Source organism: Canis lupus, chromosome 11 (assembly GCF_011100685.1).
Source record: "Canis lupus familiaris isolate Mischka breed German Shepherd chromosome 11, alternate assembly UU_Cfam_GSD_1.0, whole genome shotgun sequence".
Taxonomy (NCBI): domain Eukaryota; kingdom Metazoa; phylum Chordata; class Mammalia; order Carnivora; family Canidae; genus Canis; species Canis lupus.
Genome location: NC_049232.1, coordinates 19,962,446 through 19,981,180, shown reverse-complemented (window position 1 = coordinate 19,981,180; position 18,735 = coordinate 19,962,446). Strand labels below are relative to the sequence as shown.

Here is an 18,735-nt window from a genome sequence, read left to right as displayed (position 1 = left end):
AGTGCTTAAACTATCTGTAAAACTGTTCAAAGAAAACATAGGGGATAATCTTTATGGCATTTGATTTGGCAAATATTTCTTGGATTTAACACCAAAAGCATAGGCAACAAAAGTAAGAGGTAGATACATGGGATTTTGTCAAATTGAAATCTTTGTTTACCAAAAGACACCATCAAATGAAAAGACAATATGCAGAGCAGGAGAAAATATTTGTAAATCATATATCTTCAGAGATTGATATCCAGAGTAACAAAGAAAAACTCAGTTTAAAAATAGGCAAATAGGGCAGCCTGGGTGGCTCAGCGGTTCAGCGCTGCCTTCAGCCCATGGCCTGATCTGGAGACCTGGGATCAAGTCTCATGTCAGGCTCCCTGCATGGAGCCTGCTTCTCCCTCTGCCTGTGTTTCTGCCTCTCTCTCTCTCTCTCTCTCTCTCTCTCTCTCGTGTGTGTGTGTCTCATGAGTAAATAAATAAATCTTTTAAAAAAATTAAAGAATAAAAATAGGCAAATAGACATTTCTCTAAAGAAGATGCATAAATGGTCATTGAGCATATGAAATGATCTTTAGGAAAGTACAAATTAAAACCAAAGTAAGATACTCCTTCACACTCATAGTGTGGCTATGATCAAAAACATAAAAGCATCAAGTATCCTAAATGTGGAGAAATTGGAACCCTTGTACGTCACTGGTGGGAATGTAAAATGCCCCAGCTGCTGTGGAAAACACCTTGGCAGTTCCTCAAGAAGGTTAACATTGTATTTGTCCTGTAATCCAGAAGTTCTGCCTTTGAGGTTTTACTCAAAACATTTGAAAGCAGGGACTCAAATAATTGTACCATCATGTTTACGGCAGCATTATTTACAATAGCCAAAAGTTGAAACAACTTGGGTCCATTAACAAATGAATGGATAAGCAGAATGTGTATTAATACATAGAATGGAATATTTCAGCCATGAAAAGGAATGACATTCTGATACAATATGGATGAACCTTGAATACATTATGCTAAGTAGAATAAGTAGAAAGGACAGATTAATTACAGGATTCTACTTAAATGAGGTATCTAGAATAGGCAAATTCAGAGAGAGAGAGGAAGTAGAGATTACCAAGGGCTTGGGGGAGGAGGGTATGAGGATTTATTATATAATGGGTACAGAGTTAATGTTCAAGAAAATGAAAAAAGTTCTGGACATGGAAAGCGATGATGGTTATACAACACTGTGACTGTACTTAATGCCACTGAATTGTATACTTAAAAATGGGTAATATGGGACATCCCCTATGTGGCTCAGTTAGGTGTCCGACTCTTGATCACATCTCAGGTCTTGATCTCAGGGTCGTGAGTGCATGCCGTGTGGTGGATAATATGGTAAATTCACAAATATATGTAAATTACATACAAAGTTTGTGTGTTTGTGTGTGTGTATTATATACATACATAGTTTCTATTTTGTTTTGCCAAGAAGAAAGTGGGTTTTTATTAGCAGTTTGGTTTTTTTTTTTTTTTTTTTTTTTAAGTAAGCTCCATGTCTAATTGAGGCTTAGACTCACAGCCCTGAGTACTAGAGTCCCACACAGTACCAACTGTGCCATCCAGGTTACCCCTATTAGTAGTTTTAATAGTTGAATTTCATTGGAAAGGAACACCCTGCAAGAATTTAGTGCTTTAACACCTGAAATTCATATTTTTTCCTCAAATGTATAGTTTCAATTCACATGCAAAACCACCTGTTTTATTAAATTGAGCAACTTAGTTGATAATAAATGAAGTGTATATATTTTAGTTTTTGATGTTCTAGCCTAAAAATGTCTTTTTTCTAGTAAGGACTACTGAGCATTCTCTGTGGGCTACTGCCAACTTTTTTCTTTAACTCTCCATGGGATAATAACTCTCCATGGGATAATGTATTTCCTATAGACATACATTTGAAATGCATCAATTTATGAGTGTTACATTTATCAAATTTGGAATAAAAACATCTTCTAAGTCCTGGAAATGTGTAGTGGTGGGATCCCTGTGTGGCGCAGCGGTTTGGCGCCTGCTTTTGGCCCAGGGCGCAATCCTGGAGACCTGGGATCAAGTCCCACATCGGGCTTCCGGCACATGGAGCCTGCTTCTCCCTCTGCCTGTGTCTCTGCCTCTCTCACTCTCTCTCTCTCTCTCTGTGACTATCATTAAAAAAAAAAAAAATGTGTAGTGGTGATAATTTCATATCTTTTTAAATGTACTTAATGCTTCTCACTTTCACACTTAAAAATGGTAGAATGGTAAATTTTATGTTATGTTTAATTTACTGCATTTAAACAAAAACTCTATAGGATCTAAATCTATAGGATCTAAACTCTATAGGATGAATTAGAGAAAAATTTACACTCCTTTTAGCTAAAATTATGTGCTTTAAAAATGTGCTCCAAGTTTTAATTTATATAGGAGTAACTAAACTGAATTGTCATAAACATGTTGCTTTGGAATTTGCCATCACTTTGAATTAGAAAATGTTTTCTCACCTGATCTTTGTTTCCCCCTTAACTGCAGTGTGTAATGCATCTAGAAGACCGATTACAGGAGTTATACTTCAAGAGCAAAATGCTATCTGAGTACCTGAGGGGACAGATGCGTGTTCACGTCAAGGAACTAGGAGTGGTTCTAGGGTATGTTTATGGTTTCTTTTTGGCTTTGTTTTCTCATTGCACTTTCTTTAGGCAAAGAATATTCCCCAGAATTGCCTTTTTTCCTTTAAAGTCCTTTTCCTATTAGAAATTGGATACTGTTGTCAGTTGGGTTGCTCTATACCATATAAAAGCAGATTCCTAGCTTCCACTGATCTGAAAAGCATCATCTCTTGTACTATTACAATAAGTTGAGAAACTTGTAATTTACAAATATTGTAAACTCATCATTTCCAGCATCTGCCCTGCCATCCAGATGAGCTGATTGAAGTAACACTATTCTGTGGGTGGTAGTACATTACCTACATATTATTACTCCTACCCCATTACCTTTATACCCCATTATCTTTATACCATGTCTGTCTATTTTGCAGTTATCCCTGGGAAGAATATACTTTTCTAAAATGCTAACTGAAGGAGGAACAGGAAATTAGTGGGAGACATTGTCTAGCCTTTTTCATCATATTCTGTAGTCACTTTGCCTGTATTCTATGGCTACTTCCTGTGCATGTGTGTATGTATGTGTGTGAATTATTTCCTGAAATCCTAATTGCACAAATTAAAACAAACTAAAAATCTTTGAAATTAAGCTTTTTAGAAGGGAGAGCCAACATCAAGTAGCAACTGTGTGTCAGAAACCAAATTAAATATTACTATTTAATATTATTTCTTATCTTGATTGGAATAGATGATTCTGTGTCATGCCTTTATTTTTTTATTTTTTATGCCTTTATTTTTAAAAAATTTAAACTAGTTTTTAATGTAGTTTGCATATAACCAAATTTTACAGTACATTTTGGCATAAAATGAAAATTGTCAGTGACTTTTCCCCAACTTCTGACTCTCACCCAAACACAATTAATGGATTGTGTCTTCTTACAGAATTTTTAAATATATAGGATAAAAAGTATAATTTGGTTTACTTTCTGTATATCATCATGCAACTTGCCTTTTAATATATTGTGAATGTTTGTTCATATAAGTAAAAACTGATTTATCTCCATACTTTTAATGGTTGTATAGCATTTCATTATGTGGTAGAATTTAGATTATTTTCAGGTTTTGTACTGTTACAAATCAATGCTAGAATGAATATAAATCTTTGCAGTTTGTAGGATAAATTCTTAAAATTTTTTAAAGGATAGATGTATTAAATTTTTGATGGATATTGTTATTGTGATAGGTAAAACTAAATAAAGGTCATCAGAAAAGTATCAGAATAAATTCTCACAGACAATAGGAAGCATATTCTTCCTACTGCTGGCTATTGCCAGAGTTTTCCATCTTTGTCAAGCTACTAGCTGAAAAAAATATATAATATGATTTTATTCAGATTAATTCTCTGTGAATGAGTCTACATAACTTTTTTTTTTTTTTAACATAACCTTTTCTATGTTTTTGGCCACTTTTTTCCCTATAAAAAGGGAAAGGATGTATTTTTTAAGAAGCTCCCCACCCCCCAAAAAAAGCTTCCCTTACTTCTTCCTAGTACTTTTTTTTTTTTTTTTTAAGATTTTATTTATTTGAGAAAGAGCAAGAAAGTGAGCACATGTGAGCAGAGGAAGGGGCATAGGGAGAAGGAGAGAATCTCAAGCAGTATCCACTTGTTCTGAGTGCAAAGCCCAATGTGGGGCTTGATCTCATGACCCTGAAATTATAACCAGAGCTGAAACCAAGAGTTGGACACTTCACTGACTGAGCCACCCAGGCACCCCTAGGTACTTCTATAAAAACTTTTTTTTTTAAAGTACGTTGGGGATCTTTTTTTTTTTTTTTTTTTAAGATTTTGTTTATTCATGAGAGACACAGAGAGAGAGAGAGAGAGGCAGAGAGAGAGAGAGAGGCAGAGACACACAGGCAGAGGGAGAAACGGGCTCCATGCAGGGAGCCCGACGTGGGACTTGATCCCAGGTCTCTAGGATCACACGCTGGGCTGGAGGTGGCTCTAAACCACTGAGCCACTGGGGCTGCCCTATAAAAACATTTATATCCAAAACAGTATAGGTGGACACAGTCACTCTATTATTATACTTTGTTGTATTTGTTAGATACTATCCCTTGCCCTAATGCCTAGTCTATTAGATCAGTGAGATGCCTTCCTACATCCATGACTTGTTACTTACTCTTGGGTTTCAGTAGTTTCTGTTTAAAAAAATCTTTTGTTCTAGTTTTTACTTACTGAAACATTTCCAGTTTGTGTAATCTTCAACTCTCTTCTTACCCTTTCTTTTCCTTTTCGCCAAAGTGGCCTAGGTTCTTGAATGCTGAAACATGGTACATAGATAGCAGTCATTGCCTGTAAGACACATGTCCTGGTACAGAGAGCCTAAACTGAGATTTTTTTTTCTTTATTTCAGGATTGAATCCAGTGATCTTCCTCTTCTGGCTGCTGTAGCAAGCACTCATTCTCCATATGTTGCTCAGATACTCCTTTAACATAAAGGTTGTTAGGAATTAACTTCAGTATAAAGTTAAATAGAAACCAAGGAAGCAGATACAACATTTGTTTATGGCAGTTTTTTGTTTTTTTGTTTTTTTTTCCCTGTTAGACTTCCATCTGAATGAGTCAAATGCCTGGGTATCCTGTGTTGCAGTACATATTGTGTGATCATTGGATTATTCTTCCTTTTGGCTGGACTTTGGGTGGTGGTGTATTTTAAACCAAGTTAAACGAAAACAGCATAAATAATTTTGAGGGAAAGCATTTGAAAAAGCCAAAGTGTAGAAATTTCTAAATGAATAACATCAAGGAATTTCATATGATCACTCCCGTGTTGCCACACTCATAAATAGCAATGGATGTCTCCAATTAAATGGCTCAGAAATAGTCATTTCATTAGTTTTAATTCCTTATTTCTAAGGTATAGATAGATCTATAAAAGCTTATTTGTTCTTTTGTTTTTCAATTCAAAATAGCTAATTTTGGGGGTATTTCTTAAAGTATTTTAAACAGCCTGTTAATTATAATAAATCCAGAATAATGAGTGTAAATGTGTGTATGTTATCCATCCAAGTGTACATATGTATCTATTTTTTAAAAAAGCAGAGGTAAGAAATACAAGATTGATTGGTAAACATGCCTTTTTTAAAAATAATTTTTCAACTAGTATCAATTGTAAATAGTGTTTAAATGTTACTCTGTGGTGAATTTTCTGTTCATACACCCTAAAATAAACTAAAGCCGATCTTTTTTTAAGGCTGAGGAATGTAGATTCCCCAAATAAGAATACAACTTTATACTATTTGTTTTGTTTATAAGTATAAGCTAATTCTTATAAATGTTAATATTTACATATTTGCATCTAATTTAATAAATGAAAATTAGGATTAAAAATTACACCAAAGCATTGGGAAAAATAATACTATTTTCTTTAAAAGTGCTCAGGTAGCCAAGGCCTTTGCTTTCAGTATCAGCCCTTCTTAAACCCACAGGAACTGAATATTTTTCTCAGTCCTTCATAATATTCAGTTTACACTAATAGAGCTCGTTAACTCTTAAAACTCTTCTCTTTTAATAGTCTGTCCCTTCCAAAATCTAATTTTTTCAAATATTTTCACTTTTCAATTGTTAATGTTTTTGTATATATTGCCGAGTGTTGCTTATGAGAAAGGCTAATATGGAACCAAACTCTTGTAAGTAATGTAAATAGAAAGATAGGTAGATAAAGTTTTCAATATACTCTACTACCTCAGTTTACTTGAATACTACATTATAGTTTATTCTTATCTGATCTAAGATATGTTTAATGCTAGAAGTGAAATTGGTTTCTGCTTTCATGGACTATTTTCATCATAATTGATTAGCTTAAAAAACCCACTTGCTTATTCTCTTACTAAGTACAATTACTGTATGATATATTCATTCTTGCTGTTTGAATTTTCAGTAATTAAGGAAAATTCCTGTGGTTCGTTTAGTCTTTGGCCTTGAATTTATAGTGTTGGGTCACATTTTGCCTTGTTCTTTATGTATTCAAGAAATCTCCAACTAGGCAAGAAATGGTTGTTTTGATGGAGTGTAAACCTGAAATTGTTGTGCCTGCAATCACTTGCCCCTGTGTCCTATCAGCTGATCCCAGTTAGTACTTGAGTCTCCTATGGATGACTTGCTGCCAAAGAGTGTTTATGATTCTGTTTTCTTTGGCTTAATTTCCGTATTCCATTAATTATTGAAATTCTTCCCTCTTATTGCTTGGAGTTCTATGAATCAATCTCTTTGGCAGAATTCGGAATATAGGCAGATTCATATGTGGGCCATTGTACATTATTTTTTTATTGTAGTTCAGAATGATATGTAGCAGGTAGATAATGTCTGTTTTTGCTTGTTTCCTTAATCATCAAACTATTCACAGTCCTGTTTGAAATCTCTTAGTTATTTAGGAAATCTAGCCTTCAATAAATGGATGGCCCATGCTACTGTTCTTTTTAAAGCTAAGCTTTGCTCAGAAGGAAGAGGCCTATAGTTTCTCATAGAATCATTAATCCTTATAGGATTCCTGAGTTTTATAATTCCTAACCCACTGTAATTTCTACCTTCATCATAGTCTTGTTTTTCTTACACAAAGCCCAAGGAATGAGCTGCTACTTCTTTAAAGTGTGATCATTATGATGAATGTGAAGAGTTTTGGCCTGTTCAAAATAATTTTTTCAACTTCTTATGGTACAGATAGATGTGTTACATATTTTAAAAACCTGTTTATTGCAATAGGAAAAAAACCTGTTGCAACAGGACATGAAAAAGGGATATTTTACATTATAGATTTAAAACTAATTTTTCCTTGTATATAAACTAATTGGTTTGATTTGAAATATTCCTGGCTTTTATTAATATGTCTTAATTTTGAGTTTGAAAATGTTAAGTGCAATAAACATTCTAGCACAGATTTCATTTTGTTGCAATTGGCATACACTGGGGATGATCACTTTTAAAAAAAAGTAGGCATACACAATGCCTACTTCTGGTGGATGTCTTATGAGATTGTTCTGCTTTCTCTAAGTTATTTAGATGGTGGGATATGTAAAATGTACATACTTGTTCCTTGTTCTGTATACATTTCTCAAATGTACACCTGTATTATAATAACCTCCCAGTTCTAGGGGAAATTTGTGCAATAAATACACGTCAATTTGATGGACGATATTGGTCTTTTATTTCATATTTGATCAGGTATATTCAATATTGTAGACTCTGGTGTCTGTTGACTTGTATTCTTTTCACAAGTGTGGCACTTCTAGATATGTGACTTTGCTCATAATGTCATTCTTTAATCCCAAATTTCTTTACTGGTATTTAGTAGAATCTGCTTTCTGAAGCGGTTGTGCGAATCAAGTGAAATAATCAAATTTTATCAATTTATCTCAATGCATTCTTGGCTGCTGCTATTATTGAGTAAACTGTCCAGCCTCCCCACTATTCTCCCAGTGGTTGTGGGGAGAATTTAACATTATGTTTTCTTTTTCTTTTTCTTTTTTTAAGGTTTTATTTATTCGTGAAAGACACAGACAGGCAAAAACATAGTATGCAGAGGGAGAAGCAGGCTCCCTGTGGGGAGCCCAATGTGAAACTTGATCCCAGGACCTCAGGATCACACCCTGAGCTGAAAGGTGCTAAACAATTGAGCCACCCAGGCGTCCCTAACATTATGTTCTTATAAATAAAAGTATAGTCATAAAAAATATACTGGTATGTTATTTTTGACCTGTTCTTCATGATGACAAACAGAAAATTTCTTTAACTGCTTTTTTGAAAACAAAATCATTTAAAACCTAGAAGCCATGTAAACCTATTAAAAACATTGTATCCAATACAGATTACCACTGAGTTTATAATTAAACATCCCCCCGCCCCCCCAAAAAATTGGCCAATTGGTTTGTATTCTAATCCTGGTTTGTTCACTGATTTGCATGTGCCTTTGAGCATGTCTGTCCTCTTCATCTTCATTATAGGGTAAGTAAGCTCTTTCATCAGCCTAGAGAGCCTGCTCTGCAGCTGTGATTCAGCCCTGAGTAGGCTGTTGGGATGCTGCCTTATCTTACTCAGGCCAGTTGATTTGGGCAGAGTTAATGTCGGGGGGCAGAATTAGACCAGTGGATTTTTGTAGTGACGATGGTCTTATTTTATATTTATCACTCTTACATTAGACAAAAGAAAATAAGTGCACTATTTTAAAGCAGAGAGGAAGTATCCAGTATTTGGGAAGCATCCATCAGATATTTTAGAGGTTTATAATTGGTATCTGTGTCACTTTGTGCTATTCCCGCATATAAATTTAGAGAAAATTTAATAAATTTAGAGAAATCTTTCTGAGAACCATAGAGGAATGATTTTGGCAGTAAGAATCTGAAACATGGAATCTAATCTGAGATCATACAGTCTTTCTTATGAGGGTTCATTTTGTTTCTCAGACCAGAGTGGTTTCCACCCAGTATGTGGTGACAAATGTATTGTAAAAGATTATCTGTATTCATTTGTTTTTGCCACTGTAGAATGTAGAGTGGAATGACACGTGGGACAAAACCTGAGGTGAAGGTGCAGTGGGAGCTGAAGAATTGTAGCTTTGAGTAGGAAGGACTTAGCTAAAAAAGGCAAAGGTTGGAGAATGTAGTGCTTCTTATCCTTGCTTTGGAGTGTAAACCATGGACTTGGTTATGTTTGTTCTAGGTTTAACCTTTCAAATGCATCCACCAACCAAAAGAAAAAAATATAAGCAGCCCAAAAGATATTTTTAAAGAATATGTGAAATTCCCACCCATTATTTGTCAGGAGAACTTTGGTGATTGTCTTCAAGCATAGGCTGAGCTTCCCCAACTTCCACTGCCTCCTGAATCTTGGTCCCTTGTAATTCTTTTAAAAGGGACTGATCAGTGTGAGACTAGATCAGTCCCTTCATTAGATTACAGACAGGTCTCTGGGTTAACACTGATCAGATCTCCGATAAATCTGCATTTACTCTAAGGAGCAGACTACGTTGAAGAGGCTTGAGCTTCCTTATTTCCAACTGACTTTTTAAATAACAGTCCAAAATAGGTCTCTCTATTCACCTCAGTGCTCATATTCAGATTCTTGGTAAAGGCAACATTACCTAAATGGTCTCAAGGGGACTCACATTTTTGAAATGTGTAGGTATAAGGGAGATGCTATTTTCTCAAGAAATTTGGGATGCTGCTTTTGTATCACAGCCCAGCACTCACAAGTCCGTATCCTTCACTGTGTGAAGGGACTGGAATTAAGTCTGGTAAGACTAGTCCAGAACCTGAGTTAGTAGTTTTTAAACTACTAAAAACTAAAAGTAGTTTTTAAACCTGATTGCATATTAGAAACACCTACGTAGCTTTTTTTTTTTTTTTTAACCTACGTAGCTTTTGAGAAATACTAATTCCTAGACACCTCCCCCTCAGATTCTGATTTAACAACTATAATTGCCTTTATGAATTTAGGCCAGAACATGGGTTGTTTCCCACCCACCCCCCCTCTGGTAGTGACTCAATTTCCCAGCATACTCCAAATCTTAAGTCTTTACTTCATTCCAGGTGCTATTAAAACCAGTGCTCTTTACTCCCGTATTTTTGTTGGTTTGCTTTTTTTGTTTTGTTAAGATAGCCATTATGAGTGTCTGCCTAATAAGGTTTTGGTTTTGCATAAAACATTTACCTCTTTCTTTGCCATTAGACAAGTCAAGTGCTTATCTTTTTTTTTTATACATCAAAATCCCCTCTTCATTACTTAATCCTTAGATAGTTCCATTTGTTCATTCAACAGACTCATTGAAAACCTGTTATATGCTGGACACAAGTCTGAGTGCCAGCGACATGCCAGTAAATAATACAAACCTTCTTCTGTGTCCTTAGGGAGTTTACTATTTCCCACTAGTTGGGTAGAGAGATGAAAATATGGAGTCAGGGACGCCTGGGTGGCTCATTGGTTTGGCGCCGCCTTCGGCCCAGGGTGTGATCCTGGAGTCCTGGGACCAAGTCCCATGTCAGGCTCCCTGCATGGAGCCTGCTTCTCCCTCTGCCTGTGTCTCTGCCTCTGTCTCTCATGAATAAATAAATAAATAATCTTTAATAAAAAATATGGAGTCAGGTTGTGGTAAGTATAATGAAGAAAATAAGAGAGTAGGGAGTTAAGCCATATATATATTTATATATTTTTAAAGATTTAATCATGTTTTGTTTTTCCTAGAATTTAATAGACTACTTGCATTCAGAACCATTATTTTTCCTTTCAGATACCAGCTAGTCCTGGTGAATCCTTAGAGGTTGCCTTTTCTCTGAAAAGTTACTAGAGTTTTCATTGTCTATTCACTTTTTTCAGCATACTAGAGCACAATACAGAGTAGTAAGGACAAGAAAGATTTTGAAAATGCGCTTACGTTCATCTTTGTATAGTTATCATGGACATTTATTGTTTTTACTATTGCTGTCTTAGGATAAAAGCCTAATAGGTTATTTTTGTGTAATTTTTGCCATGAAATATATACACAAAAATCAATATACAGTAATGCAACCATAACTTAGGTCAAGAAGATTATTTTTAGTAACCTAGAAGTCCCTTACTCCATGTGCCCTGTCCTGATCATAATAGTCTCATCATTTTTTGTAACTACCAACATGATTTTTGTGAACATCTCCCTTTTTCTTTATAATTTTATCTGTCTATGCATCCTTGTGTGACATAATTTAATTTTGCCTGTATTTGAGCTCTAGGTTTTAATTATACTTCATATTTTGTTTTTTTTTTTTTCTCTCAACATTATGGTGGAGATTCTATCCACTGAATCTAATGATACCATAATACACTTATTCTATTATTGATGGGCATTGGTGTTATTTTTAGTTTTTGGCTAATATGAACAATGAACATTTTTGTTCATCTTTTCTGGTGTACATGGGTATTCTTCAGCACATATTATCAAGCACTGGACTTACTGTGAAAGGGTATGTTTCAGTGTTACTAGAAGATTTTTCTGGCAAAGCAGTTTCCTAGTTTACACATAACCTGCAGTTTGACAGTTCTTGCTCCACATTTTCAAGAATGCCTAAATGTGTTTCTACAAGTTACTAATGAAAAAAATTAGGGGTTAAAAAAATACTTTCTAGTTCTTCAAACGTTTATTTCAGCTTTAGAGAAATTACTTTTCAGAGGTAAAGTGTGCCTGCGTTGTGCAGACAACAGCCAAAGTACTTCACATAAATTATCTCATATAAGCAATGGGTCCTTTACTATTCCCATTTTACTGATAAACTGAATTTAAGAGAGATTAACTTAAAGTGGTTTCCTTTTTTTTTTTTTTTTTTAAGATTTTATTTATTCATGAGAGAGAGGCAGAGACACAGGCAGAGGGAGAAGCAGGCTGCATGTGGGGAGCCTGATGCAGGACTTGATCCCAGGACCTGGGGATCACACTCTGAGCCAAAGGCAGATCTCAACCACTGAGCCAACCAGGTGCCCCACTTCAAGTGGTTTAAATAGAAATAGCCTATTAAAGACAAATTCAGATGTTTATCCTAACGTCTAAGCTCATGGTTATCATACTTTAATTCCTTTACCTTCTTTCAAATATGTGGCCCTAGAAACTGATCCTTGAAGAATGGAAGGGCTAACCTTTGTGAGTCTAGGCAGACCTTTGGCAGCATGTTTATATAGACACAACATGACGAAAATGGGTCATTGCAATTCCTTGGGATCTCTCTACAATTAATTTCCAGGATGGCTGAGCCACAACTTCCCTGGTTTGGTTTTTGGCCTATACTCAAAAAAGAGATGTGCTAATGGTATGTTGTAAACTACAAGTTTGAGCAAGCCCAACGACCAACAGAAAACAAAGCTATTATTTAATATCAGCCATCGTTACCAAGTCCCAGAAATACCAATGTTGCAGCCTGAATTCTCCTTTCCCTTTTGTTACTCTCAAATACAATTCTTATCACGTCATTAAAAAACTGATAATCATAAAACACTGAGTTCTTTAGTGAACTATGGTAATTGCTGTGAGAAATACTAAGATATACCTACATGTGGTATACAGACCTCAGGACGCTTAAAATCCAGTGAAAATATGTCGATGATGGCTAAGAAGAATTTTGAGACCAGTGCAGCCAAAAGAACAGTGAAAAACACTATTGATGAACGACGGATTCTGGAATTCCGTCAGTCGTCTCACAGTGAAAACCTCATTTGCAGGTGCTGGCTAGCCTCAAGGGTGGTCTTTCTTTTTCTTACCAAGGGACCAGTAAATAAATGGAAACTGTTGGGAAAACAGGCTAGTATGTAAATGCAGTGCGGAATTGATCACTCCTGAGTCTAGGGGGCCCTATATCCTCCCGACACCCGCCCCCTCGCCCCACGACCCCCTCCGACCCTAGGTAAGGGCTGCCCTGGGTACGGGTTCCGCGCACGCAGTACACACGTGACTTCGCGGGCCAGCACTCACTGGGAGGGGCCGCAGGACCAGCGCCCGCCAACTCCTGCTCAAGGCCACGAGACTTCGAATTTCTCTGCCCTGATCTCCGGACGTCCATAATGGTCCGTTAAAGTACTTCCTGACGGCCTCCTCCCACAAGATTCGTTTTATTGAAAGAAACGCACGGAAGAGAGTGAACGAACTTCCTTGTTCGCCGAACTGCAGTGGAGACTTCTGCACTTACTCCAAGGGAGGGGCGTCGGCGTTGCAGAACTGGAGTTTGGCCCGGGGCGTGGCCACGCCCTGAGCTTCCGGATTGAGGCACAAACAAAACCCTCCCCCCAGAGCGTTTACCCTGACGGTTCTGCCCCAACAGCCTACTTTTGCTCAGTCCCTCACAGCTAGTTTCCGGCCCTTGCACCGGAAGTCGGAATGGCCGTAACCGCAAATCCGAGGCGGATGTCGTGACGGGTTTAGGTAAGATCTCGCGACGTGTCTTCAAATCTCACGAAGAGGAGTCGAAAGAGGCCTAACTGCACCGCCCCAGTTTTTACGTCACCGCGGAGGCACGCCCTTGGGCGCTCGTTTGCGTGCTCTCCCTGCTGCGCACGCGCACTGCTCCTCCTTCCGCCCCCGTGCGGGCTTCCCTCTGGCCAGTCGCGCGTGGGCTGAGGCCCTGGGCGGGCGTTGCGAAGGCTTGTTTCCTCGAACACTGACCCCGGGACAGTCCGGAGTTCTCTACCTCGGGCGTGGAGAGTACAGTCCCCCTACTTAAGGTGAATGTGCCGTCTCGTGGACTGCTAAGGGCAGGCTGGGGAGCACGGGGGCCGGGGCCGCGGCCATGAACTCACCCGTGGACCCCGGCGCTAGGCAGGCGCTGAAGAAGAAGCCTCCCGAGCGGACCCCCGAGGTAAGGCTGGCCGACCATAGCCCGCGTCCCGCTGTCCAACGGACAGCATCCTTCTGTCGGTCCGAAACCTGCGGCGACTGTCCCCTTGCCAGAGCCTCGCACCTGCTGCCAGTATATCTGTTCTCTGTCTCTCCTCCGCCCTCACCCAGGCCCTTCTCGCAGGGGTGATGACCGCCTTTCCTGCTTGGGGTGCAGACTTCCCGCACACCCGTCTTTGCCGGTGACTTCCTAGTGTTTTCGGTAAAAAGGTACCGTAACAAAATCGTATTTTCTCAGGGCAAACTGTAGGTCTCGGAGTGAGATTTTCCCTGGGTAGATGGACAGGAAAACGAGGTAGAAACTGTAAAGTCATCTGTAATAGTCATGTTATGAAAAAGTAACTTTTCTTTAAAGGCCTCTTGAAGTTGCCTCGGAAAGAAAGTTTTCAAAATCAGTTTAAAAACTTTGCATCCAGTCAGGTGACGAATCCTGCTGGTGGATGATGCATACTTAAAGATCGGTTTTGGTGGTACTTTCTCAGAGTGTCAGCGGGAAATTTTTTAGTATTTTGTACTTGGATCCAAAATTTGCTGTAGTGGGTTAGCATCAGTGGCATTAGCTAAAATGATTTTATTTATTTGTTTGTTTATTTATTTATTTTTTGCTAAAATGATTTTAATGGGACTTCAAGGCTAATTTTCAGTCAAGTAAGTGAAACCTTCTAACTCTGCGTAGCCCCATAGAGTGTTTAGATCTTGGAGAAGGTTTTCCTTGATTTGGAGAAGTTTCTGTAAAATGGTATATTTTCTTAAAGCAAAAACTGACAAGAGTGTGAAGGATTGTTAGACTGTCATGTATATAGTTTGCAATAAATGAAATTAAATGTTCATTCCTACCAAGTCACTCTTGGTGGTGTTTTGTTTTTTTGTTTGTTTGTTTTCAGATTTATAGTACTTTACATAGTCTCAGTAACTTGGGGCTGATATTTTGTGATATGACACTAGTAAAGCCATAGCTGTAGCTGTGATAAATCAAAACTTTGTTTTTGGGGATCCTGATCTTTTAATGGAAACAAGGCAAATTCTGCCTCTTTCCAGTGTCCTCGTTTTGAGACCTACATTTATAATCCCTTGTGTTTTAATTTCCTTGTGATGATTCTTAAAGTCGTGAGCTAATTGAAAGCGTTCACCTTCACACAGGTGAATCTGCTATAGTTTTTATATAACCAAACTATTACGCAACTCTTGCAATCTATAATGTAGCTTTTACTTTTAAATAATATTTATGATAAATTCACATTATATTTTTTAAAAAGATTTTTATTGATTTGAGAGAAAGACTGCAAGAGGGAGCATGAGCAGGGAGGAGAGGGAGAAGCAGGCTTCCCTCGGAGCAGGGAGGCGGACTCTGAGCTTGATTCCAGGACCCCAAGGACCATGACCTAAGCTGAAGGCAGATGCTTAACCGACTGAGCCACCTAGGCACCCCATAAATTCAAACTTTAATGGGAAAATCTCCTCTTTAATAGCATAATTAGCTTATCTTGAAATGGCCTATTTTTGAGCCTTAGGAGATTTTTCCTTCCTTCCTTCCTTCCTTGTTTGTTTGTTTTAGATTTTCTAAACTACTCACAAAATTATGTTGGCCAGTGTGTGCCGCTTTAAATACTTTATCTTGTTTTACTGGAATAGCAGCATTGTTTGAGGGAATGCTGACCAACTATACAGTCTAGAGTCCTGACATCTATCAGCATAACATGGTTAACTGCTTGATTCATGGCGGTGCTTTGGAGTGAGTATAGAATTTGTTTGCAGTACAAAAGTATGAGTAAAGAAGTGGTAACCTGAACCCAAGTGATGATTTATTTGTGAGGATTTGATGAAATCCTCACAAGTATGTTTCTCTTTTCAGGAGATCTTTATTCTTTTAGTGGAGTCTTAAAATTTTATTATAAGTATATTCATTTATCAATTATTGATTGAAATCTTGTAAGTTCAAGGCACTGTTCTGTGCACTGGGATGTATCAGTGAGCGAAACAGGCCTGCCCTACTGGTTCTTGGAATTCTTATGAAAGGAGGAAGGGAGGAAATGGATAAATACAACCAAGTTAAATAATATGTGATAATGACTAATTTGAGAAGGAATAAAGGGATTGGAAGCAAGGGGCAAGGGCTGGGTTACAGTTTAAATAAGATGGTCAGTGTTGTGATTTTTGAGATGACTTTTGAGTGAAGGCTTGATACATGTGATGGAATTAGCTCTGGAGATATATGGGGAAAGATCTTTCAAAGTAGAGGGAATAGTCATTGCACTTCCAAGATGAGAGTATGTCTGGTGCCTTCAAAGGAATAGCAAGGAGCTCCTAGTGACTGGAGGAGAGTAAACAAAGGTGAGAATTGTAAGAGATGAAGTCAGAGAGACAGTAATAGTATGGAAGGGAGTATTTCATTAGGGTCTTTGTAAGTCCTAAGAAATTCCTTAACTTTTCTTTTGTGGAGAGAGCCGCCAGAGGATTTTGAAGTAGAGGAGTGATATTATCCTCCTTAACTTTTTAAAGAGCCCCCCTGGTTGCTTGCTGGGTTGAGATTATAGAATATGGTAGTAACAGTAGGAAGAAGCAGATTCATCAGTTAGAGGCTATCATGTTGCAGTTGGGAAGAACTGATTGTAACTCAGACTAAAGTGATAGTAATGCAGGTGGTAGGAAAGTAATCAAGTACGGAAATATTTTGAAGGTTTAGCCAACAGAAGATTCGTTAATGAATTAGCTGTATGCTTTGAGGGGGGAAAAAGAATTGAGCAAGGTTTCAAGTGTTTTGGCCTGAAACTGGTGTTGGAGTTACCATCATAGAGTTTCAGGTGGCATCAAAGAGATGGGAGAAAGCTGCAGGAGGAGCAGGTTTTGGGAGGGAGTTCAGTTTTGTTTTGTTTTGTTTTTTAAAGAGTTTATTTATTTATTCATGGGAGACAGAGAAAGAGAGAAAGAGGCAGAGAGCATAGGCAAGGGAGATGCAGGCTCCCTATGGGGGAGCCTGATGCGGGACTCGGTCCCAGAACCCTGGGATCACGACCTGAGCCAAAGGCAGACTCTTACCACTGAACTACCCAGGTGCCCTAGGAATTCAATTTTGAATGTGTCACATGTGAAATTATTAGAAATGTTGAGTAAGGAGTTGCATATACAAATTTCTATTTCTATGGAGAGGGCTGGCTTGGAGATAAAACTTTATACTCATTAGCTAGTAGGTACTATTTAAAGTCACGAGACTGGATGAAATTACAACAGCAGCGAGTGTACATAGAGAATAGAAGAGGACCACAGCCCCGTGACATGGTTGATTACTACTATATCAGGGGTAAAGAGCAGAGACCAGCAAAAGAGAATGAGTGGGAGCAAACAGTGCAGGAGAACAGCAGCCAAAACAAATTGAAATGTGTAATAGAAGGGGATAAAATTCATTCAACCTATTTTTTTAATGCTTAGTGTGTACAAAGTATTATGAAAAAAATAGACAAATAGGTAAGAATCACTGTCTTATAATCTTGTAATCAGATGTTTGCATTGTGTAATGAGTAAAGAAGTCTTCTGTTTGTTTCTTCTGGGACAAAACTAATAGTCTGTTTATTTTGAACCATCTGTTGCCCTTATGTGAAATTATCATCTCAGACTTAATCTTAGTTAGCCAGACATGGAATGTGAAAATATGTTGTACAGTATACCACTTAAAACTGTTCTAACACAGTTTTTTTCTTTCTGGCTATTTGTCCTACTTTGTAGACCCAGCTTCACAGCCCATTGTCCTTTCCTGAGGTAGTTCTTTGATTTCCTTTTCCACTTTGCAAAGATTTTTTTTTTAAGTGGAAAATTTTAGACTTAAGTACTCTGAGAAGCTTAGCGCTCTAAATCCATGGAAGCTGTTAAGGTACTCATTTTTAGTTCTATGAAAATTTAATATATTACAGTCAAAATTATAGTCTTGATTTTGTCTCTTCCTCAACTTAATGCCCATGAAACACCATTCTTTGTCAATAACCTTTCTTTTTTACCTCAGACCTCCTTCTCTCTCTTAGGGTTTATTTCCGTGATTAATATCATGATTTTTATGTACTTAATAATGAATAAATGTACTAAACAAAATTGAGAACTCATTTTGTGATCCTCATGTTAAAAGCTAATAGTTTCTATTGGTATAACTTGATTTTGTACCTCCTGGGAAGCCTCATTCAGCCCCTTTGCCTTCAGTTTATATTTAGAGGCTGACAGCTGGCCTTTCTTACCAGCTTACCGCCCCCCCTTACCCCCCCCTTTCATGTGCTTTAGATCCATATATCTATTAAATTGTCCTCCAGGTTCTTTAATCACCTTCCTAAGTTGAAGTCTCCATCATTCCCTCTTAGTATTCTGTTGGTGACTGCCACCAGTTTGCTCACTTAGAAAATTCATGTTTAGACTCATGATTCTCCCTGTTAGTCTTCTCTCTATCCAACTGGCTGCTAAGCCTTCTTGATTTATGTCCTGAATCTTTCTACCTTTTTTCCTCCCATGCTTGCTACCCCTACTTCAGGCCCTTATATCATTTTTACCTTTGATTATTTTGCTTGAGTCATCTTATTTTTTGTTATTTTAACTGCTACAGTGTTCTTTTTAATACCCATATCTCATCATGTTTCTCTTATTTTTTTTTTCTTCTGTTTGTGACACTTTATTGATGCTGGGGAACATGTTTCACTCTTGATCAGAATTGTCCACTGTCTAGATAAGTTAGCTATATA

At 37.6% G+C, this 18,735-nt stretch overlaps 1 protein-coding gene across 6 annotated transcripts in view; it reads left to right on the top strand.

The window, feature by feature from the left end:
* The window catches only part of FNIP1 (folliculin interacting protein 1), a 155,207-nt gene extending 146,997 nt beyond the window's left edge, over window positions 1-8,210 (top strand). For 5 of the 6 annotated variants that reach the window (XM_038552085.1, XM_038552082.1, XM_038552088.1 and 2 more), the window contains 2 exons: window positions 2,539-2,654; window positions 5,030-7,804. In XM_038552085.1, the coding sequence (XP_038408013.1) occupies window positions 2,539-2,654; window positions 5,030-5,108 (195 nt within the window). In that variant the 3' untranslated portion in view covers window positions 5,109-7,804. Of the gene's footprint in view, window positions 1-2,538; window positions 2,655-5,029; window positions 7,805-8,145 lie in introns of those variants that run through there. The other variant, XM_038552083.1, reaches the window with a different exon arrangement.
* Window positions 8,211-18,735: the final 10,525 nt, after the last annotated feature.